General features: G+C 49.4%; 1 protein-coding gene across 3 annotated transcripts in view; it reads left to right on the forward strand.

The window, feature by feature from the left end:
- The window catches only part of LOC140388354 (protein FAM3C-like), a 91,851-nt gene that overhangs the window by 56,914 nt on the left and 8,663 nt on the right, over positions 1–26,274 (forward strand). For 2 of the 3 annotated variants that reach the window (XM_072472376.1, XM_072472378.1), the window contains 5 exons: positions 2,984–3,107; positions 11,996–12,054; positions 12,160–12,210; positions 22,472–22,556; positions 25,746–25,872. In XM_072472376.1, the coding sequence (XP_072328477.1) occupies positions 2,984–3,107; positions 11,996–12,054; positions 12,160–12,210; positions 22,472–22,556; positions 25,746–25,872 (446 nt within the window). The remainder of the gene's footprint in view (positions 1–2,983; positions 3,108–11,995; positions 12,055–12,159; positions 12,211–22,471; positions 22,557–25,745; positions 25,873–26,274) is intronic. The other variant, XM_072472377.1, reaches the window with a different exon arrangement.

The raw sequence follows: 26,274 nt of genomic DNA on the forward strand, positions 1-26,274 counted from the left end.
TTCTTAACTATCCTATTCAGCTGTCCTGCACCCTTCAGGGATCGTGGACAAGCACTCCAAGATCCCTCTGTTCCTCTGAGCTTCCTATTGTCCTGCCAATCATTGAGTACTGCCTTGTCTTGTTACTCCTTCCAAAATGCATCACTCAAACAGAGATGATTGACCTCTAACCACCACAACCATTTTCCTTTGTCCTAGGTATGACTTCAACCAGCGGTGGGTTTTCCCCGATTCCCTTTGACTCCAGTTTTGCTAGAGCTCCTTGATATCACATTTGGTCAAATGCTGCCTTGATGTCAAGGGCAGTCACTCTCACCTCACTTCTGAAGTTCAGCTTTTCAGTTCAGTCCTGCAAGACGTGCTGTTAGGTGAATTCTCCCTCTGTGAGCCCAAACAGGCGCCGGAGTGTGGCGACTAGGGGCTTTTCACAGTAACTTCATTGCAGTGTTATTGTACACCTACTTGTGACAATAAAGATTATTATTATTGTGTCCATGTTTGAACCAAGGCTGTTATGAGGTCAGAAGCTGAGTGACCCTGGCGGAACCCAAACTGAGTGTCAGTGAACAGAGTATTGCTGAATAAATGTTGCTGAATAGCACTGTTGATGACCCCTCTACTGATGATTGAGAGTAAACTGATGGGGCGGTAATTGGATGGGTTGGATTTGACCTGTTTCTTGTGTACAGGGCACATCTGGGCAATTTGTCACATTGCTGGGTAGATGCCAGTGTTGTAGTTGTACTGGAACAGCTTGGCTAGGGGTGCGGCACGTTCTGGAGCACAAGTCTTCAGTGTTGCCGAAATCCTGTCTGGGATCATAGCCTTTTCAGTATCCAGTGTATTCAGCCATTTCATGGCATCACTGAGATGAATTTGCCCACAATTAGCTAACAAAATAATAGTGAGGTAAATGTGCTTTCTGTTATTTATTCACAAATGTTGCAGCAATTTCTGGTCAAATAGATGCACAGTTGAATGCGGAAAGCCACAATTTGCTATTTGAGATACACCGTTCCACTCGTAGCTTTGTGAAGGTGACTTCTCACTCACTCACCAATGAAATGTATTGAAAGGCACAATGTTATTTGGTAGGGCTTTGGGTTGGGTCCCTCACATTGGGGTCAAATGGGTGTCACGACCCTGCACACCGCAGAAACAGTTACTGAATTGCCCAATTGGGGGTCAAGATGGGCTCTCAAAGCTTGTAGGTCCAATAAGAGACCTCTGCAGCGTGGCAGGAGTAGTAGCCCACAGTTCAGCTAAGAGAGAAAAGGAGTGCCTCCATTTTGAGATGCCCCCTCTCAACTTCTTAAATTTTAGAAATTGATTCAAATTCCAGGCCACAATTGTGGAGGGGAATCTCTCCTCAGGATGGATGATGACCGCAATTGTAGCCAGGCAGGCCAGGAAGGCCTCAAAGCCTGCCAGAAACAGTGGCTCTCTGGTTAGAAACTGGCTGCGGCCTCCAGAAAACTGGCCTAGTCCCTAACACCTCTGGGGCCCGCAGACTGAGTGTAAAACCTCAGTCAGTTTTTGATAATAGATGTTTCATAGCTTTTAATTCCACTGAATTGGCTACTCAGTACTGGCAGGTGAGGAGTCCTTCCAACCCCTATCACCCCTCCAGGAAAATCACCTTGTGGCATGATGGTACCCACCGAGCAACATAGCCCCAAATTCAGCGCCTTATTTTAGTTTGGTACATTCAAACTAACTCACCACAGAAAATTAAATCTTGTCCATTTTAGTCCAATTATCCTTTTAACAACATGATCATTATAAGATGGCCAATCGCCCTCTCTGGCATCAAAAATTAACTACAACAAGTATGGAGTCTCATTTCTTCAAGTTTTAATTGTTATTGGAGATCCTAATTTTTTTTGCTTTTCCTTTCTGCCTCTGATTTCCTTACTATGTCAAATTTTCTTTCCTTCTCGTTATTTTTATTTCTGTACCTGAGCATTCACCCTAACCTGTCCTTCCTTCTCGGTCCTCGCATTGTTCGTTTTACAAATCTTCAGCCTGATTGGTTACAGAGAGGTACTGTTTTTTTAAAATAATCTTTATTGCCACAAGTAGGCTTACATTAACACTGCAAAGAAGTTACTGTGAAAATCCTCTAGTCGCCACATTCCGGCACCTGTTCGGGTACACAGAGGGAGAATTCAGAATGTCCAATTCACCTGACAGCACGTCTTTCGGGACTTGTGGGAGGAAACCGGAGCGCCCAGAGGAAACCCACGCAGACACGGGGAGAACGTGCAGACTCCACACAGACAGTGACCCAAGCCAGGAACCGAACCTGGGCCCCTGGAGCTATGAAGCAACAGTGCTACCCACTGTTGTTTCCCTGTTCACTTTTATTTCACCTACATTCACCTTGTTCCCTATTCTTCGGTCAACCAGCCAAGAAACGTGACAAAGGGATTTTTCTGTGTAGCTGGACAAATCATGCATGCGTGCCTTTACCTAAAACATTGTGAGCAGCTGTGGCATTTGACTTTCTGTCACTTGTGAACTCTGTCAGAATAATTGACCACAAAGTGGTCACCCCCATCTGTGTTTGGTCTCCCCAGTTTGGCTAAGACCACACCGTGAACAACAATTATGGTATACTACATTGAACACAGTACTCCTAAATTGCTGATTCACCCAGAAGGAGTGTTTGGATTTCCACCAGAGGGTCACGCTTCTCAAATGGATGAGCTGTTTTGCTGGGCAGTAACCAGTCTTCAAACAGGTGTTGGGTCCCTTATTTGCAGAGGTGAAGTGTCTAATGCTTGTTTCAGCACTGTCCCTGCACACTTCACTTTCTGAATTTGCCGATGTCAGGTAGCCATACTTGTGCATGCTCGAAACCTGCCATATTGGAAGCTTTGATCCCATTTTATACCTGAAAAACAGGAACGACATCAACCAATTTCTCGACCAAGGCATTTTTGAATTATAATTAGAAATGTTTTGCTTTTCACATTTACAGAACCAGAAGTTAAGAGGCCCCTGTGCGACTCACAAATACGTTGTCCTGCAAACCATTTTTCATTTAAAATCGTAAGTGGGGCAGCCAGTGTTGTTGGACCCAGCATCTGTTTCAATAATAAAGTGTGAGTATGCAAGATATAACTCGACCACAGCTGGATTGTAAATGTTCTTTGAATTATTTTTTTTGGAAAATATATTTATTCAAACTTTTCCAACAAATTTTCAACAACCCCCCCCCACCCCCCAACAAGAAAAAGAAACAAAAAGACAACAAGCAGAAATTATACATTGGAATTCCCCCCGATACAATAACCCCACATATAACATAAGACAAATAGGGAAACCCCCCACCTTAACCCAAACGCCACCCCAAAAGAAACCCCCCCTCTCTCTCTCCCCACCCCCCCCCCACCCCGCCCCTGGGCTGCTGCTGACCTCCTCCTAACGCTCCACGAGATAGTCTAGGAACGGTTGCCACCGCCTGAGGAACCCTTGCACAGACCCTCGCAAGGCAAACTTTATCCTCTCCAGCTTGATGAACCCTGCCATGTCATTGATCCAAGCTTCCACACTAGGGGGCTTTGCACCTTTCCACAGTAACAAAATCCTCCGCCAGGCTACCAGGGACGCAAAGGCCAGAATACCGGCCTCTTTCGTCTCCTGCACTCCCGGCTCGTCCGCTACCCCAAATAATGCTAATCCCCAGCTCGGCTTGACCCGGGCGTTCACCACCTTGGACATAGTCCTCGCAAAACCCCTCCAAAACCCATCCAGCGCCGGACACGACCAGAACATATGGACGTGATTTGCTGGGCTCCCCAAGCACCTCCCACATCTGTCCTCCACCCCAAAGAACCTACTCAACCTCGCCCCTGTCATATGCGCTCTGTGAGTAACTTTAAACTGTATTAGTCTGAGCCTGATGCAAGAGGAGGAAGAATTAACCCTACTCGGGGCATCAGCCCACAGACCCTCATCTATCTCCTCCCCAAGCTCCTCCTCCCATTTGCCCTTCAACTCCTCCACCGAGGCCTCCTCTTCCTGCAGCTCCTGGTAAATCGCTGAAACCTTGCCTTCTCCAACCCATGTACCGAAATCACCCTGTCCTGAATCCTACGTGCTGGAAGCAGCGGGAATTCCCTCACCTGCCGCCTCACAAATGCCCTCATTTGCATGTACCTGAAAGCATTTCCCGGGGGTAACCCAAACTTCTCCTCCAGCGCCCCTAGACGCAAACGTCTCATCGATAAACAGGCCCCCATTCTTCTAATCCCTGTCCTATGCCAGCTCCGAAATCCATCCTTCCCGGGACGAACCGATGATTCTTCCGAATCAGGGACCAAACCGAGGCTCCCACCTCGCCCCTGTGTCACCTCCACTGCCCCCAGATCTTCAGCGTCGCCGCCACCACCGGACTCGTGGTGTACCTTGTCGGCGAGAACGGCAGCGCTGCCGTCACCAGCGCCCTCAGGCTCGTGCCCACACAGGACGCCATCTCTAGCCTCTTCCACGCTGCCCCCTCTCCCTCCATTACCCACTTACAGATCTTCGCCACATTGGCTGCCCAATAATAGCCAGATAGATTCAGCAGCGCCAGCCCCCCCCCCTGTCCCTGCTACACTCCAGAAACATCCTCTTCACCCACGGGGTCTTATTCGCCCACACAAATCCCATGATGCTCCTGCTTACCCATTTGAAAAAGGCCTTGGGGATCAAAATGGGAAGGCACTGGAACACAAAGAGAAACCTCGGACGGACCGTCATTTTGATCGACTGCACTCTACCCGCTAGTGAGAGTGGCAGCATATCCCATCTTTTAAAATCCTCCTCCATCTGCTCCACTAACCGTGTCAAATTGAGCTTGTGCAGGGCCCCCCAACTCCTAGCTACTTGGATCCCCAGGTACTGAAAGCTCCTTTCTGCCCTCTTCTATCCCCCTTCCCTGGTCCTTGTGAATGCACCACAAAGAGCTCACTCTTCCCTACGTTGAGTTTATACCCCGAAAAGTCCCCAAACTCCCTCAGGATCCGCATGACCTCCGCCATCCCCTCCACTGGATCCGCAACATACAGCAACAGGTCATCGGCATACAACGACACCCGGTGTTCCTCTCTCCCCCGAACCAATCCCCTCCATTTCCTGGACTCCCTCAGCGCCATGGCCAGCGGCTCAATTGCCAGTGCAAACAACAAGGGGGACAAGGGACACCCCTGCCTCGTCCCCCGGTACAGCCGAAAGTACTCCGACCTCCGCCGGTTTATAGCCACACTCTCCACAGGGGCTCGATATAGCAGCCTGACCCAACTGATGAACCCCTCCCCGAACCCAAACCTCCGCAACACTTCCCAAAGATACTCCCACTCCACCTGATCAAAGGCCTTCTCCGCGTCCATAGCTGCCACTACCTCCGCTTCCCCCTCCACCGGGGGCATCATAATCACATTGAGGAGCCTCCGCACATTAGTATTCAGCTGCCTACCCTTCACAAACCCCGTCTGGTCCTCATGAATCACCCCTGGGACACAGTCCTCAATTCTCGTAGCCAGCACCTTCGCCAGCAACTTAGCGCCAACATTGAGGAGCGAGATCGGTCTATTCGACCCACATTGCAATGGATCCTTGTCCCGCTTCAAAATCAAAGAAATCAGCGCCCTGGACATTGTCGGGGGCAAGGTCCCCTCCTCCCTCGCCTTATTAAAAGTCCTCACTAGCAACAGGCCCAGCAGGTCCACGTATTTCCTGTAAAATTCAACCGGGAACCCATCCGGCCCCGGGGCCTTCCCCACCTGCATGCTCCCCAATCCTTTAACCAGCTCCTCCAGTCCAATCGGCACCTCCAAACCAGCCACCTCCTCCTCCTCCACCCTCGGGAACCTCAGCTGATCTAGGAATCGTCGCATCCCCTCCTCCTCTGCTGGGGGCTCAGACCTGTACAGATCCCCATAGAAGTCCCTAAATACCTTGTTTATTCTCACCGCACTCCGCCACGTATTCCCCCCTCTATCCCTAACTCCACCAATCTCCCTCACTGCCTCCCTCTTATGAAGCTGATGTGCCAGCATCCGACTCGCCTTCTCCCCATACTCATGCGCTTTTCTCCACTGTGCCTCTGCTTTCCCCGTGGTCATCAGGCCGAATTCCGTCTGGAGGTTCCGTCGCTCCCTAAGGAGCCCCTCCTCGGGGGCCTCTGCATAACTCCTGTCCACCCTTAAAATCTTCCCCACCAACCTCTCCCTCCTCTCTCCCTTCTCCCTGTGGGCCCTAATGGAGATTAGCTCTCCCCTGACCACCACCTTCAACGCCTCCCAGACTACCCCCACCTGCACCTCCCCGTTGTCGTTGGCCTCCAAGTATCTTTCAATACACCCCCACACCCGCCCGCACACCCCCTCATCCGCCAACAGTTCCACATCGAGGCGCCACAGTGGGCGCTGGTCCCTCTCCTCCCCCAACTCCAGCTCCACCCAATGCGGGGCGTGGTCCGAGATGGCTATGACCGAATATTCCGTTCCCTCCACTTTCGGGATTAGCGCCCTACTCAAGATGAAAAAAATCTATCCGGGAGTAAGCTCTATGGACGTGGGAAAAAAAGAAAAATTCCGTGGCCAGCGGACTGGCAAACCTCCATGGATCCACTTGGCCACAGCCGGCCTCTTACCCGTCCTGGACCTAGAGCGGTCCAGTGCTGGGTCCAGCACCGTGTTGAAGTCCCCCCCCCATTATCAAGCTTCCTACCTCCAGATCCGGAATCCGACCCAGCATGCGTTTCATAAATCCGGCATCATCCCAATTCGGGCATATACGTTCACCAGTACCACCCGGGTCCCCTGCAACCTACCACTCACCATCACATATCGACCTCCATTATCCGCTACAATATTCAGTGCCTCGAACGACACCCGCTTCCCCACCAGTATTGCAACCCCTCTGTTCTTCGCATCCAGCCCTGAATGAAAGACCTGCCCTACCCATCCCTTTCTCAGCCTAACCTTCCCTTTCTCAGCCTAACCTGTTCTTTGAATTATAACCATCCTACGAGGTTCATTTTGTTGAAGATTATTCTAAATCTAACATAAGACATAAAATGTTGGAAAATCTCAGCAGGTCTGGCAGCATCTGTGGATAGAGGAACAGAGTTAGCCTTCCATGTCCATATGACCCTTCGTCAAAGCTGAAGAGAGAATGTCTTTTATGAAGCTTTTATGAGACGATTTTTAAGAGCCCCAGTTGAAGGGCGTATTTCACAAGTCCCTCGCGGAGAGATGAATTGTGGTGTCACTCACCTTTAAAGTTGTACCATTTATTATATATTTTTTTGAAAATATTTTTATTTGATTTTTAACATTTTAAGCATACTACCTAACAAAACAAATCATCAAAAACCCCGACACCCCAATAACACCCAACAAAAGACGCACACTACCCCTCCCCAGCAGCTGACGGCAACCAACTCTTTAAAATGCAGTGTAAACAAACTCCAGCTCTTGTGGACACCTAACTCGCACCCCTTAAAATAAACTTGACCTTCATCAAATTCCCCAGCCATATCGAGGCAGAGGGCGGAGAAGCTGAGCTCCACCCCAACAGGACCCGTCTGCGAGCAAACAGCGAGGTTAAGGCTAAAACATCTGCCCCCATTCCCGTCTGCAGTCCTGGCACATCCGACACCCCAAATATGGCCCCCAGGGGGCTGGGCTCCAAATCCATGTGCAAGATGGCCGACATGGTGCTCAGAAAACGACCTCCAAAATCTGTCCGACTTTCGGGCAGGACCAGACATGATTGGCCGGAACCCTCCCACACTGCTCGCAAATGTCCTCCACCCCCTCAAACAAGCGGCTTATCCTCGACTTTGTCAGGTGGACCCCGTGCACCACCGTTAGCAGTATCAGCCCCAGCCTCGCACATGAGGTTGAGGCGCTCACCCTCCGCAACACCTCACACCACAACCCCTCCTCCAGTGCCATCCCCAGCTCCTCCTCCCACTTTGCCTTGATCCCCTCCAACGACACCTTGTCCTCCTACATCCTCCCATAAATCGCCGCGATTAATCCCCCCCCAGCCCCATCACTGTCAACACCCCTCCAACAACGAGGAAGGTGGCACCTTCGGAAACGTTAAAAAAAACCTCCTTTGCAAAAGTCCAGCACCTGCGTAGACCTAAAGGCCTTCCCGCAGAATCCCAACCTTCCCTAACAACTCCTCCGAACCCACGAATCGCCCTCCTAGAAATAAGTCCTTCATCTCCATCACTGCCCGCCCCTCCCAACCCTGAAACCTAGCAACCAGCCTCACCAGCTCAAACACATGATTCTCTCGGGTCGGCATCAACATCGACCCCGCCCCTAACCAAAAGTGCTTCCGAAATTGCCTCCATATCTTCAGTGTGGCCACACCACCGGACTCCCTGAATACTTCGAACGGGAGTGGCGTCGTTGGAAGCGCCCACAACCCCGACCCCTAACAAGAGCCTGCCTCCATCTTCACCCACAAAGCCTCTGGCTCTTTATTCCAACCCCGCACCTTCTCGGCATTCACCAAGATAATACCATAGGTTTGGAAGAGCCAGACCCTCTGACTGCCGTCCTCTCTGAAGCACCGTCTGCCTAATCCTTGCTACCTTACCTGCCCAAACAAACAACAAAATCAACCGTTCGATCCCCACAAAAAACGTTTTCGGCAACAAGACCAGCAGGCACTGAAATAAGATTAAAAACCGTGGCAAAATATTCATCTTTACTGCCTGCACCCGGCCTGCCAATGATAGGGGAAAACTCTCCCAACTCAATAAATCCACCTTGATATTACCCATCAAGTTCGTGAAATTCAATTTACGAAGCCGGGCCCAATCCTGAGCCACCTGCACTCCGAGGTACATTAAGTGGGTAGTCGCCACCCAAGACAGCAACCCCCCCGACCGCACCTGCCCCTGAAGAAGACACCAGAAGATATTCAGCGTTTTCCAGGTTCAACTTATAATCTGAAAACGCCCCAAACCTCCTGAGCAGCTCCATTATATCCCCCACCATAGAACCGGGGGGAGATGTACAACAACAAACCGTCAGCATACAAAGAAACCCTATTCTCCAACTTCTCCCCCCCTATCCCCTTGTCCGAGCATCTAAGCGCAATGGCTAAGGGATCTATTGCCAGCACAAACAGAAGGGGGGACATGGGGCACCCCTGCCACATTCCCCTATGTAACTTAATGTATCCCAAATTCACCTAATTCGTGTGCACACTCGCCTTCGGTTCCCTATTTAGCAATTTGACCCACGCCACAAACTTAGGCCCAAAAGCAAAACTCTCCAACATCGCAGACAAGTAGCAACGCTCTACATGGTCAAATGCCTTCTCCACGTCCAGCACCAGCACCACACCAGGCTCCCTCCCATCTGATGGAGAGAGCACCGCATTTAATAAACGCTGCAAGTTCGAAGACAACTGCCTACCCTTTACGAACCCCGTCTGATCTTCCTGAATCACCTGCGGAAGGCACTCTTCCAACGTAACCATCGACACCTTGGCCAGGGTCTTGGCATCCATCATTTAGCAGTGATATTGGCCTATAAGACCCACATTCCACTGGGTCCTTATATTATTTTAACAACAACAAAATGGATGCCTTTCCCATCGTCTCCGGGAGTACCCACTTAACCACAGCATCTTTGAACATTTCCACCAAAAGCGGCGCCAGCCTATCCAAAAACTTTTATAAAACTCTACCGGGGACCCATGCGACCCCGGTGCCTTGCCCAGTTGCATCTTCCCAAACGCCACCCGAACCTCCTCCATCTCCACCTGCAAAAGATTTTTTGATATATAAAAAGTAAGTGAGAGGCAAGAATGGACATTGGACAACTGGGAAAATGAGGATGGAGAAGTAGTAATAGGAAACAAAGAAATGGCAGAGGAACTAAATAGGTACTTTGCATCAGTCTTCACAGTGGAGACACCAGTGGCATACCAGAACTTCAAGAGAGTCAAGGGGCAGAAGTGAGTGTAGTGGCCATCACTAAGGAGAAGGTGCTGGGGAATCTGAAAGGTCTGAAAGTAGATAAATCACCCGGACCGGATGGACTACACCCTAGGGTTCTAAAGGAGTTAGCTGAGGAGATTGTGGAGGCATCGGTGGTGATCTTTTGAGAATTACTGGAGGCAGGGAGGGTCCCAGGGGATTGGAAAATGGCTAATGTAACACCGCTGTTAAAGAAGGGAGGGAGGCAGAAGACAAGAAATTATAGGCCGGTTAGCTTGATTTTGGTTGTTTGTAAGAGTTTAGAATACTTAGAAGTGCATGGTGAAATAGGACTGAGTCAGCATGGCTTCGTCAAGGGGAGGTCATGCTTGACAAATCTGTTAGAATTCTTTGAGGAGGTAATAAGGAAGTTAGACAAAGGAGAGCCGGTGGACGTGATCTATTTGGATTTCCAGAAGGCCTTTGACAAGGTGCCGCATAGGAGACTGTTATGCCTGTTAAGAGCCCTTGGTGTTATGGGTAAGATCCTGGCATGGATAGAAGATTGGCTGACTGGCAGAAGGCAGAGAGAAGAGATAAGGGTGTTCTTTACAGGATGGCAGCCAGTGATTAGTGGTGTTTTGCAGGTGTTCAGCAATGTTTGGACCACAGCTATTCACAATATACATTAATGATCTAGAAGAAGGAACTGAGGGCATTGTTGCTATGTTTTCAGATGTTACAAAGAAATGTAGAGGGACAGGTTGTGTTGAAGAAGCAGGGAGGTTGTAGAAGGACCTGGACAGGCTTGGAGAGTAGGCAAAGAAGTGGCAGATGGAATACAATGTGAAACAGTGTGAGGTTAGGCACTTGGTAGGAAGAATAGAGGCATAGACTATTTTCTAAATGGGAAAAGGCTTCCGAATTCAGTAACACAAAGGGACGTGGGAGTCCTAGTTCAGGATTCTCTAAAGTTAACTTGCAGGTTAATTTGGCAATTAGGAAGGCAAAAGCCTGCATTCCCGCTCCCCGGAGGCCGACACCGGTGTTCCCAATCCCCGGTGCCTAACACCGGCGTTCCCAATTCTCGGAGCCCAACACCCGTGTTCCGGCTCCACAGGGCCCATCACCAGTGTTCACAATCCCTGGGGCCTGACACCCTTGTTGCCACTCCCCGGGGCCCGACACTGGTGTTCTCAATCCCCGGAGCCTGACACCGGCGTTCCCAATCCTCGGAGCCAGACACCGGTGTTCCCAATCCCCGGGGCTCGACACTGGTGTTCTCAATCCCCGGAGCCTGACACCGGTGTTCCCAATCCTCGGAGCCAGACACCGGTGTTCCCAATCCCCGGAGCATGACACTGGTGTTCCCAATCTCCGGGGCCCGACACCGGTGTTCCCAATCCCCGGAGCTTGACACCCGTGTTCCGGCTCCACAGGGCCCAACAGCAGTGTTCCCAATCCCTGGGGCCCGACTCCCGTGTTCCCAATCCCCAGAGCCTGACACCAGTGTTCCCGCTCCCCGGGGCCCGACACCCATGTTCTCGCTCCCCAGAGCCCGAAACCCGTGTTCCCACTCCCCAGGGCCAACACCCATGTTGCCAATACCCGAGGCCCAGCAGCTATGTTCCCACTACCTGGGGCACCAGTACTCGGGTTCACTCTTGCTGGGGCCCCGGTAATCGTGGTTCCCACCACCTCCACCAAAAGAAACCCTGTTTCCTACAAACTCACCACTGCTGGTGTTCACTGCTCCTCCAATCAGAACCTCTTTATCTCCCACAATTGCATCAAACACTGGGAGGAGTAGACTTTGAAATCAGGAGCAGTTTTTTGCAGAATCTTCTCATCCAACTTATCTTTTAGCCAGCAATTAGAAAACTGGTTCCAGAGGGAACATGGAATGGCATCAGATGCCACATCCAGCCCGCAGGCCGCCATTTGGACAAGCCTGTGTTAAAAGTGTCCATGACACAATGCATTTATCACAAGTTCAAGATCCTGGTCAAATTAATACTTGCTGTTTGAGATATCTCTTTTTTCTTCCTATAGAATTATGAATGGTATAATGAACAACATTGGAAGAGGGTTAAACATTGCTCTCATTAATGGTGAGTAGATTGCCTGAGAACATGTAATCAGTAAATACTCCTATAACTTGATATTGCCACATTATTATTTCTAATATGTAATATAAATGTCTCTTTATTCTACAGCGTCAACTGGTGAACTGTTATTAACTGACTTTTTTGACATGTGGAGTGGAAGTAAGATCTTTGTAACATTTAACGGCATTTGCTGTGATTTAACTCAAATGTTTTAAACACCTTTATAAATGGAAATGTAATCCACCCTTTCATTCACTGCTAGATGTTGTGGTGATAGGGAGAGCAGTGAGGTGGAGGAGGCCAGGGAGGATCTTAGGAGGTGGGATACACTGCACTTAACATTGGCAGGGAGGGTCCAAGTGGTGAAAATGAATATTCTGCCGAGGTTTTTGTTTATCTTTCAGGCTCTCCCGATCTTTGTACCAAAGGCCTTTTCTCGGAAAGGGAACACGATCATCTCGGACTTTGTATGGGCGGGGAAGGTGCCGAGAGTGGGGAGGACCTTGCTACAAAGGCAGAGGCAGCAGGGGGGGGTTGAGCCACGGGGGGGTGGATAGTGTATACAGGAGGTGGAGGGAAGTGGGGCTGGTCAAGGTGAGGGATTTGTATTTGGAGGAAGAGTTCACCAGTCTGGAGGAGCTAAGGGAGAGGGTAGAACTGCCGAGGGGGAGTGAGTTCAGGTATCTGCAGGTTAGGGACTTTGCGTGAAAGGTCTGGAGGGGTTCCCTAGGTTGCCTGGATACACCCTACTGGAGCGACTGCTGCGTCCGGATGTGGAAGAGGAGGGAAGAATTGGGGATATATACAAGTGGCTGGGGGAGCAGGGAGGCGAGCGGGTGGTGAAGATCAAGGAGAAATGGGAAGCAGAGTTGGGAGGGGAGATCAATTGGGAGTATGGAGTGGGGCACTGTGTAGGGTAAACGGGGCCACCTCCTGTGCAAGGATGAGCCTGATACAGTTTAAGGTGGTGCACAGGGTGCATATGACTCGGGCGAGATTGAGTGGGTTCTTTCAGAGGGTAGCAGGTGAGTGTGAGAGGTGTGGGCGGGGGCCAGCGAATCACACGCACATGTTTTGGGGTTGTGAAAAATTGGGAAGATTCTGGGCGCGAGTGTCCGCGGTCATAGCCATGATAGTGGAGAAAGTGTTGGACCCGGACCCTTTGATGGTGATATTTGGGGTTTCAGAGAATCCGGAGCTCATGGAGGAGGAGGAAGGACGATGTCTTGGCCTTTGCCTCTCTGATTGCACAGCGGCAAATTTTACTGGAGTGGCGGTCGGCATCGCCACCGGAGGTAGCGGCTTGGTTGGGTGACCTGTATGACTTCCTGCGATTAGAGAAGATAAAACATGAGTTAAGGGGCTCTTCAGGGGGTTTGAGAAGAGGTGAGGGATTTTGTGACCGTATTTGAGGAGTTGTTCGTCGCAGGGAGGTGGGGGGAGGGGGGAAAATGGGAAAAATCTGTACAGACTTAATAGTTGATTGTTGGGAAGTATTTTTCCCGGGGTGTTTATTGGCTGTACCCTATTCTGATACATGTTTGTAATAAAATAGATTTTTTTTTAAAAGGAAAATGGTTACTGTGGTGTGAACACAGTTATACTGTGGTATAACACACAGCGGGAGATCAAGAACGACAAGATCTTGAGGTGGAGGATCGAACTCTCCACCTATAACTACGACATCTTGTATCGGCCTGGGAAACTCAATGAGCCTCCAGATGCCCTATCCCACGGTACATGTGCCAGTGCACAAGTGGACTGACCTCTGTCACCCGGGGTCACCCGGCTCCTCCATTTCATCAAGGCCCACAATCTGCTTTACTCTACCGAGGAGGTCAGGACCATGACCAGGCACTGCCAGGTCTGCGCGGAGTGTAAACCGCACTTCTATCGGCCAGACAGAGCTCACCTGGTGAAGGCCTCCCGCCCTTTGAATGCCTCAGTATCGATTTCAAAGGGCCCCTCCCCTCCACTGACCGTAACGTGTACTTCCTCAACATCGTTGACGAGTACTCCCATTTTCCCTTTGCCACCCCATGCCCTGACATGACCTCTGCCACCGTCATCAAGACTCTGCACAGTGTCATGCGAGAGTGCCTTTAAGAACTGGATGTTTAAGCAATGTACCTTTAAGAAAACAGTGATGTCATAGAGTGGGTGGAGCTCAGCTCAGTTCAGCCATTTTACAGGTTTTTAGTTTCAGTTTGAAAAGTGCCTGGCTGTTTTTGCTGAGAGCAGCTAAAAAGTGCCCGGCCGTTTTGCTGGAGCTGAAGGCAACCAAGCTAATATATCTCTGCCATTCTACAGGAAATATATATATCCTTTAACCTGATGTGATACTGTTTTAAGGTGTTATGTCTCTTGGAAGTTTGAAGGAACATTTTAAGGAGTTATTTACTGTTGCAATATTTCCTGAGTTATCTTTGAAGTAAGGGGTGTTAAGAGATCTAATGTTTATTTCAGATGTTAAGTTGAGTTCACGGAATAAACAGTGTTTTGTGTTTAAAAACCCACGTGTCAATAATTGTAATCCCACACCTAGGGAAAAAGCCGTGTGCTCGGAAAAGCAACAAGTACATTAAAGGGAGAGGTTGGTTGAACCCCATGATACATTTTGGGGTTCTGAAAACGCCTCGCCCAAAACCTTGTTCAGTTTCCCCACCTATTTCCATAGTGATTGGGGCTCCTCTTTTATGAGTGATGAGCTGCGTCAGTTCCTGCTTAGCAAGGACATCGCCTCAAGCAGGACGACCAGCTACAACCCCTGGGGAAACGGACAGGTGGAGAGGGAGAACGCGACGGTCTGGAAGGCCATCCTTCTTGCCCTACGGTCTAGACGTCTCCCAGTCTCCAGCTGGCTGGAGGTCCTTCCCGATGCGCTCCACTCCATCCGATCGCTTCTGTGTACTGCCACCAACGAGACCCCTCTCAAACGTTTGTTTGTCTTCCCTAGGAAGTCCACCTCAGGGGTCTCGCTCCCGTCCTGGCTGACAATTCCAGGGCCCGTCCTCCTCCAGAAGCATGCGAGGAGCCATAAGTCAGATCCCCTGGTCGAGAGGATTCTGCTCTTCCATGCAAACCCACAGTAAGCCTACGTGGCACATCATGACGGACGGCAGGACACAGTCTCCCTCAGGGACTTGGCACCCACAGGTTCCCCAGCGACTATCACCAACACGCCTACCCCTACACCATCTACCACCATCACCACCACTCGGCTGCCTCGGGACTTGGCACCGTCAGCCTTCCCAGTGACCATTACCACCACCCCCGCCCCTACACCATCTCCCTCTCCGTCGGCTTATTGGGATGAAGAAGAAGATGACATGCTCCCGGAGTCGAAGGTCTCGACACCCGTGCCCAAACCACAGCCGGGACTGAGGCGATCACGGCGGAAGGTTAAAGCTCCTGTCAAACTCAATCTGTGAGTCCACTTCACCCCCGCTGGACTTTTTTTTTAAACAGGGGGTGAATGTGGTGAACCACGTTCCACTGTTACTCACTGCTGTGTATATATATATTCACTGTTATTGTTTGTTCCATTGTTACTTACTGTTGTTGTTGCTTTTGTTGGCTCCGCCTGTGACTCTGCCCCTCGGGCTTTGTATATAGTTGGCTGATCTGTGGCCCTGCCCCCAGTGAGCGATCAGCAGCAGGCAGGCACACATCTCAGTGTATTAAAGCCACAATTTAGTTCTATAACTCGCTTCATCTATTATTGATGGTCCTTCAGTTACGAAGAAATCACTGTGTTTACAGAACAGTTCGGTCTGTAGGTAACCTCCCCTGAAACCCCCTCATCCTCCCCTCTCAGCACCCCCTGAAACCCCCTCATCCTCCCCGCTCAGCACCCCCGCCAACCTCCCACCAAGTCCCCTCCAACCTTCCATCCAACCCCCCCTCTAAACTTCCCTCCAATCTCCCCCACCACTTCCCCACCTCCTCTGAAGCCTTCCCCCCATATTTTTCCTATGTTCCCATCCAATCTCCCCTCACAGCACCTAATAGGTTGTAAAATTGCAGGGACTTCACTTACTATTTTCAAAGCAAGAACATTCTCCTGACAGTCTGTGTGCTGTTGTTGACCTTCAGGCAGTTTTGATTTTCTGGCAGACATTTTTTAAAAATTGGACCCACTCAACTGCTTCCGACCTTCAGGAAACTCAGTGAAATTGACACTGACAGTACAGATTTAAAAAGATCGGAACTCGCCACTTCTGATTGTTTTTAAGCTGGTCTGTCAGGTCTGAGGCACTGACAGCTCAGATTGGATAATGAGAATTTTCATTTAAAACACACAGCCTGTGGCTGGCGCCTGGCATTATCTGCAGCCTCCTCTCCCAGGCCCTGGTAATACACCAAAATGTCCCAAACGTCTCCCTGCAAGGACTGCACAGGAATTGCTTGGGAAGTTCAAACTTCCAATCGGTAATTACCCTGCACTGGGAACCATCCAATGCTCTTAATGAAATCAGAGCCTTTGGATGGTTCCAATTGTCTTATCGGAATAGTTACCCTGGAAAATTTGGATGAATTAATACCACTTCTATCTCCTAGGTAACTATATTATTGATCTCCCCCTCCCCGGCCCCCAATGGACCCCCACAACTACCCTCTCCTCCCACCAACTACGACCCTGTCCTCTTGTCTACTCCCCACACCCCCTGACTGTCATGATATCCACATTAACATATCATGGTGCAATCACACACACACACTGATGGACAGGTAGTTGGACCAACCAACACACACACATCATCGCAGCCAATCACCAGTGAGAGCACACGCACTATAAAACAGGGAACACCACAATTCCCGCTCATTCTACCAGGAGATAGCTCAGAGCACAGAGCTCACAGCGTGCCACTCAGACATACACCATGTGCTGAGTGCCTCACCAAGATAGTGCTAGGGCTGGGTCCACAGGTTAGCTGGTGAAGTACGAACCACAGCCAGAAGTTAATAGTTATTATTGTACAGAATAATAAAACAGAGTTGTACCATCCACAACCGTGTTGGTTCATTTGTGTATCGGGACACCCAACACAACATGATACCAGGACTGGAAACTCGCCAGCAACAGTGAGACCTACCTGCACCTCTTCAGAAACCCGCCAACCTGCGCCATGGAAACCATCAGCCCACCGCAGCCGCTCCGGATCGCTGAAAATCTTGGCGTCAACTGGAAGCTGTTTAAACAGCGCTTCCAGCTCTTCCTGGAAGCCACAGACAGGGAGAATGCAACGGACACCAGGAAGATCGCCCTCCTCCTCTCCACGGCGGGGCAACACGCCATCCAAATCTACAACTCCCTGGCATTCGCGGAAGGCGAGGACAAAGCGAAGTACAAGACGGTCCTGCTAAAATTTAAGGAACACTTCAATGTGGAGGTTAATGAGAGCTTCGAGAGGTACCTCTTCCAGCAGCGCCTGCAGGGTAAGGTTGAGCCTTTTCAATCGTATTTGACACATCTCCGTATCCTCGCGCAATCCTGCGGCTATGAAGCCACCTCCGACTCCATGATTCGGGATCAGATAGTTTTTGGGGTCACCTCGGACACCCTACGCCAGCAGCTCCTCAAAATAAAGCGCCTCACCCTAGCCACCGCCATCGAGACCTGCGTCCTCCACAAAAACATGACCAGCCGATACTCCCAATTCCAGGCAGCAGAATCGGCACGGCAGGGGTCCTACGAGCCCGAGCGGGTCCAGTCGATCGAGTTACTCCCAGCCCGGACGATGGCGGCCGTTTCGCGCGTTTTCCAAGGCCTCCCATGCTTGTACGCCCCAAAAGAGGGGACGTCGACGCAGAGGGACGGGACACGCAGGCGCGCTCTACGCAAGACCGCACCGCGCATGCGCAGTGGCGCAACGAATGCCATGACGTCACGACGTACGGCAACTGTGGATCCGCACACTTAAAGCGGCAATGTCCAGCCAAAGCGCGACAATGCCTCCTCTGTGGCAGGATGGGCCACTACGCTGCCTGCTGTCGAGCAGCTCAACCTGCCAACTCTCCGCAATTCTGCCAGCCTCGCAGGGACGTGCGGGCCATTCAGCCCCCATACACCGAGTCATATCCTGACGACGTGCTGACCGGTGATACCGACGACCGGGAACTCTTCCGCGTTGCGGTAATAAACAAGAGCCGGATGTCCCCAAGTCGGACCCACCAGCCGATGCCAGTGCACAGCATTAATCCGGGCGATGAATGGTGTGCCACCCTAATGGTCAACCGATCACCAATCACATTCCGTTTAGACTCTGGTGCGTCCGCCAATCTCATTGCATGGTCAGCCTTCCACACCTTGAAGGTTAAACCACCGATTCTGCCATCCCACTGTCAGCTGGCTGATTATAACGGAAACGTTATCCCGGCCATGGGGTCCTGCCAGCTCGAGGTTGCACACAATTCACATACAGCCACACTGTCTTTTGAGATAGTTGGATCCTCGAAGGACTCTCTGTTAGGCGCACAGGCGTGCAAGATCCTCCACCTCGTTCAGCGGATACTCACTTTGTCTCCAGAAGGCACGTCCGATTTCCCGGATGCAGACTTTAGGGCGCAGCTCCACTCGCTCCTCGCCCACAACCAGGAGGTTTTCGAGGGCATGGGCACACTGCCCTACACTTACAGAATACGGCTTAAACCGGATGCCACTCCGGTCATTCACGCACCTCGTAGAGTCCCAGCACCACTCAAGGACCGCCTCAAGCAGCAGCTGCAGGACCAAGGAGTGCTTTCCCGGGTCACGGAGCCAACGCCACGGGTCAGCTCCATGGTGTGCGTAAAAAAGCCCTCTGGCGAGCTCCGGATCTGCATCGACCCGAAAGACCTGAACAACAACATCATGAGGGAACATTACCCCATACACAAACGGGAAGAGATCACGAACGAAATGGCCCGGGCTAAAATTTTCACCAAGCTTGATGCCTCAAAGGGTTTTTGGCAGATTCAACTGGATCAGTCCAGCAGGAAGCTGTGCACTTTCAACACTCCCTTTGGCAGATACTGCTACAATAGGATGCCGTTTGGCATCATCTCGGCATCCAAGGTGTTTCATTGCATCATGGAACAGATGATGGAGGGCATCGAAAGGGTACGTACGAGTCTATGTTGACGACGTCATCATCTGGTCCACCAAACCACAGGAGCACATCAGTCGTCTCCAGCGTGTCTTTGCACGGATACGAGATCAGGGCCTGCGCCTCAACCGAGCCAAGTGCTCTTTTGGCCAAACTGAGCTAAAGTTTCTGGGGGACCACATATCCCGGTCAGGAGTGCGGCCGGATGCCGACAAAGTGGCAGCTACTGCAGCCATGCCGCAGCCAGCAGTGTTACGCTTTCTTGGGATGGTCAACTTCCTGGGGAAGTTTATTCCCAACCTTGCCTCGCACACAACGGCCCTTCGCCACCTGATCAAGAAGACAACGGAATTCCAGTGGCTGCTCACCCGCCAGAAGGAAGGGGAGGAGCTCAAGATCAAGCTCACCACCGCCCCAGTATTGGCGTTCTTCGACACCACTCGGGACACAAAGATCTCGACTGATGCAAGCCAGTCCGGCATTGGAGCGGTATTCCTGCAACGGGACAACACTGCATCATAGGCCCCGGTCACCTATGCCTCGCGGGCCATGACCCCCACAGAACAGCGCTATGCGCATATTGAAAAGGAGTGCCTGGGTTTGTTGACCGGCATTGACAAATTCCACGATTATGTGTATGGTCTTCCGTGGTTCACTGTGGAGACCGACCATCGCCCCCTGGTCGCCATCATTCAGAAGGACCTCAACAATATGACCCCTCGCCTCCAGCGCATCCTGCTCAAGCTCCGGAGGTACGACTTCCAACTGGTCTACACCCTGGGAAAAGACCTCATCATCGCGGATGCCCTGTCCAGAGCAGTGAGCACACCGCCCGAATCGGGGGGGTTCGTCTGTCTGGTCGACGCACAAGTAGCCTTCACATCGGCCAATCTTCCGGCTACTGATGCACGTCTGGCCCACATTCGCCGTGAGACTGCGGCTGACCCCCTTCTACAACGTGTGATGCGCCATATGATGGAAGGGTGGCTCAAGGGGCAGTGCCCACAATTCTACAATGTCCGGGACGACTTGGCCTTCGTTGATGGTGTCCTCCTAAAGTTGGACCGGATTGTGATCACACACAGCATGCACAAGCTTGTCCTTGAACAGCTGCACGAAGGCCATCTCGGAGTTGAAACGTGCAGGCGGAGGGCCCGAGAAGCTGTGTACTGGCCGGGCATCAGCAAACAACATCGCTAACATGGTGCTCAACTGCCCCACCTGCCAAAGGTTTCAGCCGGCGCAACCCTCTGAGACGCTTCAGCCCCATGAGTTGGTCACGTCCCCCTGGGCAAAGGTGGGTGTGGAACTCTTTCATGTGCTCGGCAGGGACTACGTCACTATAATTAACTATTTTTCAAATTATCCGGAGGTCATACGCCTGCACGACTTGACATCATCAGCTGTCATCAGAGCATGGAAAGAAATCTTTGCTCGCCATGGGATTCCGCTCACCGTCATGTCTAACAACGGGCCCTGTTTTGCGAGCCAAGAATGGTCTTCTTTTGCCGCTTCATACGACTTCACACATGTGACGTCCAGCCCTTTGCATCCCCAGTCCAATGGCAAGGCGGAAAAGGGCGTCCATATCGTGAAGCGGCTCCTCTGCAAGGCTGCTGATGCCGGATCTGACTTCTGTTTAGCCCTGCTGGCCTATCGCTCGGCCCCACTGTCCACGGGCCTCTCGCCAGCCCAGCTGTTGATGGGTTGCACCCTCAGGACCACTGTGCCGTCCATTCATGTTCCTAAACCCGACCATGCTCTGGTACTGCAAAGGATGCAACAGCAGCGTGCTCAGCAGAAGGTGGCACATGACGCTCAGGCAACTGATCTTCCTGCCCTGGTGCCTGGAGACAATGTCCGCATACACCTACCGGAGGGTGGCTGGTCGGCAACCGCCGAGGTTCTCCGCCGCGTGGCTCCCCGCTCGTTCCTGGTTCGCCTGCCATTCGCTGGCGTAATCGGCGGGCCCTTCGGCTGCTTCCGTGCTCGCTACGTGATCATGCACCGGTGCCACGTCCTCCTGTTGTCCCTGATGTCGACTTTGTTGAGCTTCCTGCCACTCTGCCTATTCCTCTCTCGCCCGTGGCCAGGCCCATTCCTCAGCCGGTGGATCCTGACCCACCCTTGAGGCGGTCAACCCGCATTCGGCGCTCACCTGATAGACTGGACTTATGAGCCTGTTTGCACATTGGACTCCCTGAATTGTTTTGCAATACTGTTAACGTGTTTCTTTCTTGTCGTTCCAGAAGTTCTCTTTCGATGTTTGCTGGTTGCACTTGTTTTGTTCGTGGTACAACCTCGTTGCTCTGTTGCACCTGACACCTTCCTCTGTATATAGTTTAGCCTCATGTACATGTTGTAAATATTGCACACACATACTCAGATGCACTCAGTACACACCAATATTTATTAGCATGTCGGCACATAGTCTTGTGAAAAGGGGGGATGTCATGATATCCACATTAACATATCATGGTGCAATCACACACACACACTGATGGACAGGTAGTTGGACCAACCAACACACACACAACATCGCAGCCAATCACCAGTGAGAGCGCACGCACTATAAAACAGGGAACACCACAGTTCCCGCTCATTCTACCAGGAGATAGCTCAGAGCACAGAGCTCACAGCATGCCACTCAGACATACACCATGTGCTGAGTGCCTCACTAAGATAGTGCTAGGGCTGGGTCCACAGGTTAGCTGGTGAAGTACGAACCACAGCCAGAAGTTAATAGTTATTATTGTACAGAACAATAAAACAGAGTTGTACCATCCACAACCGTGTTGGTTCATTTGTGTATCGGAACACCCAACACGACACTGACTACATTCCCAACTCCTCCCCAACTATTCACCCATACTCCCCCACAGACTGAACAACATTAGCCCATAATGACCACCTCCCCCCCCCCCCCCCCCTCCCCCCCGCCCCGCCCAAATATATCCACCTAACGTACACACTTACCTGCTCCCTGGCTTCTCAAAATGCCAGACCTTTAAACTTACCTGCTTTACGGCAGCTGTGCTGTGAAAAATAGGGCATAACTCCCTTTCCTCTGACTCCGATGCCCTCGACTGGAAGGCCTTGAGAATCCGTTACACTGCACCTTTCTCTCCCAGCCCATGTCTTGAAATCGGGCAAGGAATGTGCAGTGCCCAACAAAGATAGAGAAAAGGAAGGTAGTGGCAATCCAACTGTGATTGCCACTCCTTGGAAGTTGTTGGGCCATTATCTGTGGATGCACACCAAGGAACAAATCCACACATCAAAAGAAAATTAAATTAGTAAAAGTAAGAGAATTCTAATTTCCTCTCTTTCAGATATTAAGTTGCTGGTGGATTTCTTACTTTCTGTGAAACCTGGCACTATTTTTTTACTTGCTTCTTTTGATGATCCAGCAACAAAGTAAGTACACGCATGACTTGAGCATGGGTTATTAAAAATCAGCGGAGGAGTGAACTGGCTCCCCACTATTCAGCCTCTTCAGCGGGTTACGACAAAGGTTTTTAATTGATTTTTTTCGAGGATATGCCTTTTCCGAATCCAAATGTATTTAATTGTTTATGCAGTGAGCAATAAGGAGCCAATCAAACAAAGGGTTTCTTGAGTTAATGAATTAGCAAATTTTGTTAAAAACTAAACTGGAGAAAAAGAATAAAAACGCAACGTCACACATACACATGCGTACACACACACATACAAGAAGGCGACGTCACACATACACACACACACATACAAGAAGGCGACGTCACACATACACACACACACGCATACAAGAAGGCGACGTCACACATACACACACACACACACACATACAAGAAGGCGATGTCACACATACACACACACACACATACAAGAGGGCAATGTCGCACATGCACACACATACAAGAAGACGATGTCACACATACACACATACACGAAGGCAACGTCACACATACACACACACACACACACATACAAGAAGACGATGTCACACATACACACATACACGAAGGCAACGTCACACATACACACGCACACACATACAAGAAGGCGACGTCACACACACGCACATACATGCACATACAAGAAGGCGATGTCACACATACACACACATACAAGAAGGCGACGTCACAAACACACACACATACAAGAATGCGACATCACACACACACACACACACACATACAAAAAGGTGACGTCACACATACACACGCACATACACACTACAGGAAGGGAAGTTAGAGTCCAATAAAAACAGTTTAAATAATATATTGTTTTTTTAAGTGTCCTCTGCTTGCCTTTGAAGCATAGCTTATTAAATCTTGCAGCCTACTTTAGTCAGCTGCTTTCGCGGATGCGGATAGATGTGGATAAATTTGCAATTATTATGAGACCTCTGTTTGCTGGAAGGTTTCCGATAGCCGATTTCTCAAACTGGATGACACACACTTTTTCCAAAAGAGAAAGAAGGAGGGAGCGCAGTTTTCCATTCTGTTTCCTCTGCTGAAAACTGTCGTGACACTACTTATGTCACTTGCAATCTTCCTGCTGTAGCTGCAGTCTTGTCTATTATGCTTCAGCCATTGTATATTTCCAAGAGGTTCTGAGTGTGCGTGTCTGTAGCAGCCATTGTTTCAATATCCCCCGCTTTGCATTTTAATGTCACTTCCTTAGATAATGGTGAGATTTGTTTGGTCTGAAGATTTGCTTTTTCACCTTCACTTTGGAATGTGGCCTTGCATTTTGAAGCAGTTTGTTTTTGTCTCAGTTCAAATTGCAAAGTTTGAATTGCAATACCACATTGGAATGTTCAGAAGCTCATCAACTGGCAATACCAGATGTCAGGTGTCTTGCGGCAGCCAGTGTTATTCAGTGTCTTTTCTTGTCTTTAAAAAGTGCCTTTCAAACAGTTCGGTATATGTTTGGTCAGCCAGCGAAATGACAAATTTACCACTCATGCACAAGTCACATCATTGTGACATTACAGTGACAAGCCTCTTAAGGTATGTCAATCTATACACGTCCACATCATGTGATCCATTTCGAATTTGTTTTATTGTGGAATCATCATGTGAAGGAATTTGGGGTAAATAACGCAAACTCATGCATTGAACATTAAGCATTTAATTAATCAATACAGTGGGAACCATTTATAACAAAACCCAATGCAACAAAGTTTTTCCAGGTTTTTTTCCACTTTTTTCTTTACCTACAGGAAATCCTTTCATAATAAAATATAGTGGATCTGTTGCCTTATGCTGCTTCCACTCCACTGGGACTTCTACTTCTAAGCCACCCGTCCAACACTGCTGCATCTCCATCTGTCTGTGTCTGTTCCAATGCTCCAAGGGAGGTTACCAGCTGGGACAGTTAGCTACTAATTTGAATTAAGCACATGCTTCAGCACATTTAAAGCACAGTTGAACAGCATGCATGCTTAATGGTCATCAGCTGGCTATCATACTGGCTGGTAACTTGCTCCAGAATATTGGCACACAAAACTGATAGGTGAGGTAGCAGCGTTGGAGGATAGTGCGAGAGATGCCGAAATAATGAAAACATGATTACGATGAAAACCATTGCTAACTTATTAATGCCTTTGCCTGCGGCCACTTTGCCACCAGCAGATTACACCATGTTCCATCACTTTAGTACTATTGTCAGGACAGGAAGGGAAGAATGTTTTTTTCCGAACAATGGATGGAAACTTCAAAGTGCTGATGAAACCCTTGTCTAAAAGTCATACTATTTAGCTAGCCTGCAGATCTGCAGTGCAAATCTCCGTGCAAAAGATGCAAGCTTTAAGGCCTGACCTGCAGACACACCCTGCAAAGCTAAGCACCAGCAGTTGAAGAGGAAAAGGAGAAAATCATTAAATCTGAAGGTGAAGTTCTAGTTGCTTTTACATTGGCACTCTTTTAATTTGGATGTCAGTAGAATCATCTATGTGCCAACTTTCCCTGCTTACATTAGATTTCCTTACCCCAAAATGTGGTTTACAAAGACAGTTTTTTATAATTAATTTATGCACCTGCTACTAAGATATGGGAGCCAAATTCAAAAGGGTAAATGACGTGTAGATGCCAGCATCTAGGAATCAAATTAAATAATGCAAACATATAAGTAACTTAAATCTTCATAGATCTCACTCAAAAGCAAGTTGACAATATTTGTATTTGAGTCATTGAGATAAATTACAGTTGTTGTGCAGAACAACAAGTGCTTTTTATGAACATGTAGGTAAGTTACATGCCAAGGCAGTTTTGAATGAGATAAAACTCCTCCAGTTAATTGAAGGAATGATCAATTCTATATCAATTTGTACCGCAAACTCAACTTCATCACACGTCATACCAAATACCTCAACTATCCAAACTCATTTTGACAATCCCTATCCAGCCATGCAGGGAGCTACACCTCCCAGCTGTATTAAAACATAGGTTCACAAGTCAAAGGGCACTGCGCTGATCCGAAGTGTCACCTGGGCTTTTCTAATTTATAACAAATCTTCATAGGTTTTGTGGTTTAGCCTGCCTTTTTTTAAGAAAAAAAAAGTGTGGTTGAAGCAAATATAAATTAAAGATTATTAGTATAGTTCTTTCACTTTTTTAGGATGACTGATGAAGCAAGAACACTTATTAGCGAGCTAGGAAGCTCTTTCATTCATTCTGTGAATTTTCGGGACAACTGGATTTTTGTTGGAGCAAAACCCATTAAGGAGAAAAGCCCCTTTGAACAGGTATGAACACAATAGCACTCCAACCCAAATTAATTAATCTAATCCAATATTTGAGTAGTGATGGTTTGTATACAATAATAGTAATAATAATAATCGCTTATTGTCACAAGGAGGCTTCAATGAAGTTACTGTGACAAGCCCCTAGTCACCATATTCCGGTGCCTGTTCGGGGAGGCTGGTATGGGATTGATTTATATACTGGTGGATTGAATGCTGATAATTTATGAAGAAACAGTATGTTCATAATTTGAGTGCTGATGGTTGTGTACTGGTGATGTTCAACAGTTCTGCTCATCATCAAACTTGGCACTTTTTATGAAGTTTCATGAAGCAGAGCAAAATTAAAGTAGCATAGATTCATTGGGAATGTTTTTACTACTGGGAAATTCAGACCTGCCCACT

The sequence above is a fragment of the Scyliorhinus torazame genome, chromosome 13 (assembly GCF_047496885.1).
Source record: "Scyliorhinus torazame isolate Kashiwa2021f chromosome 13, sScyTor2.1, whole genome shotgun sequence".
Classification (NCBI taxonomy): domain Eukaryota; kingdom Metazoa; phylum Chordata; class Chondrichthyes; order Carcharhiniformes; family Scyliorhinidae; genus Scyliorhinus; species Scyliorhinus torazame.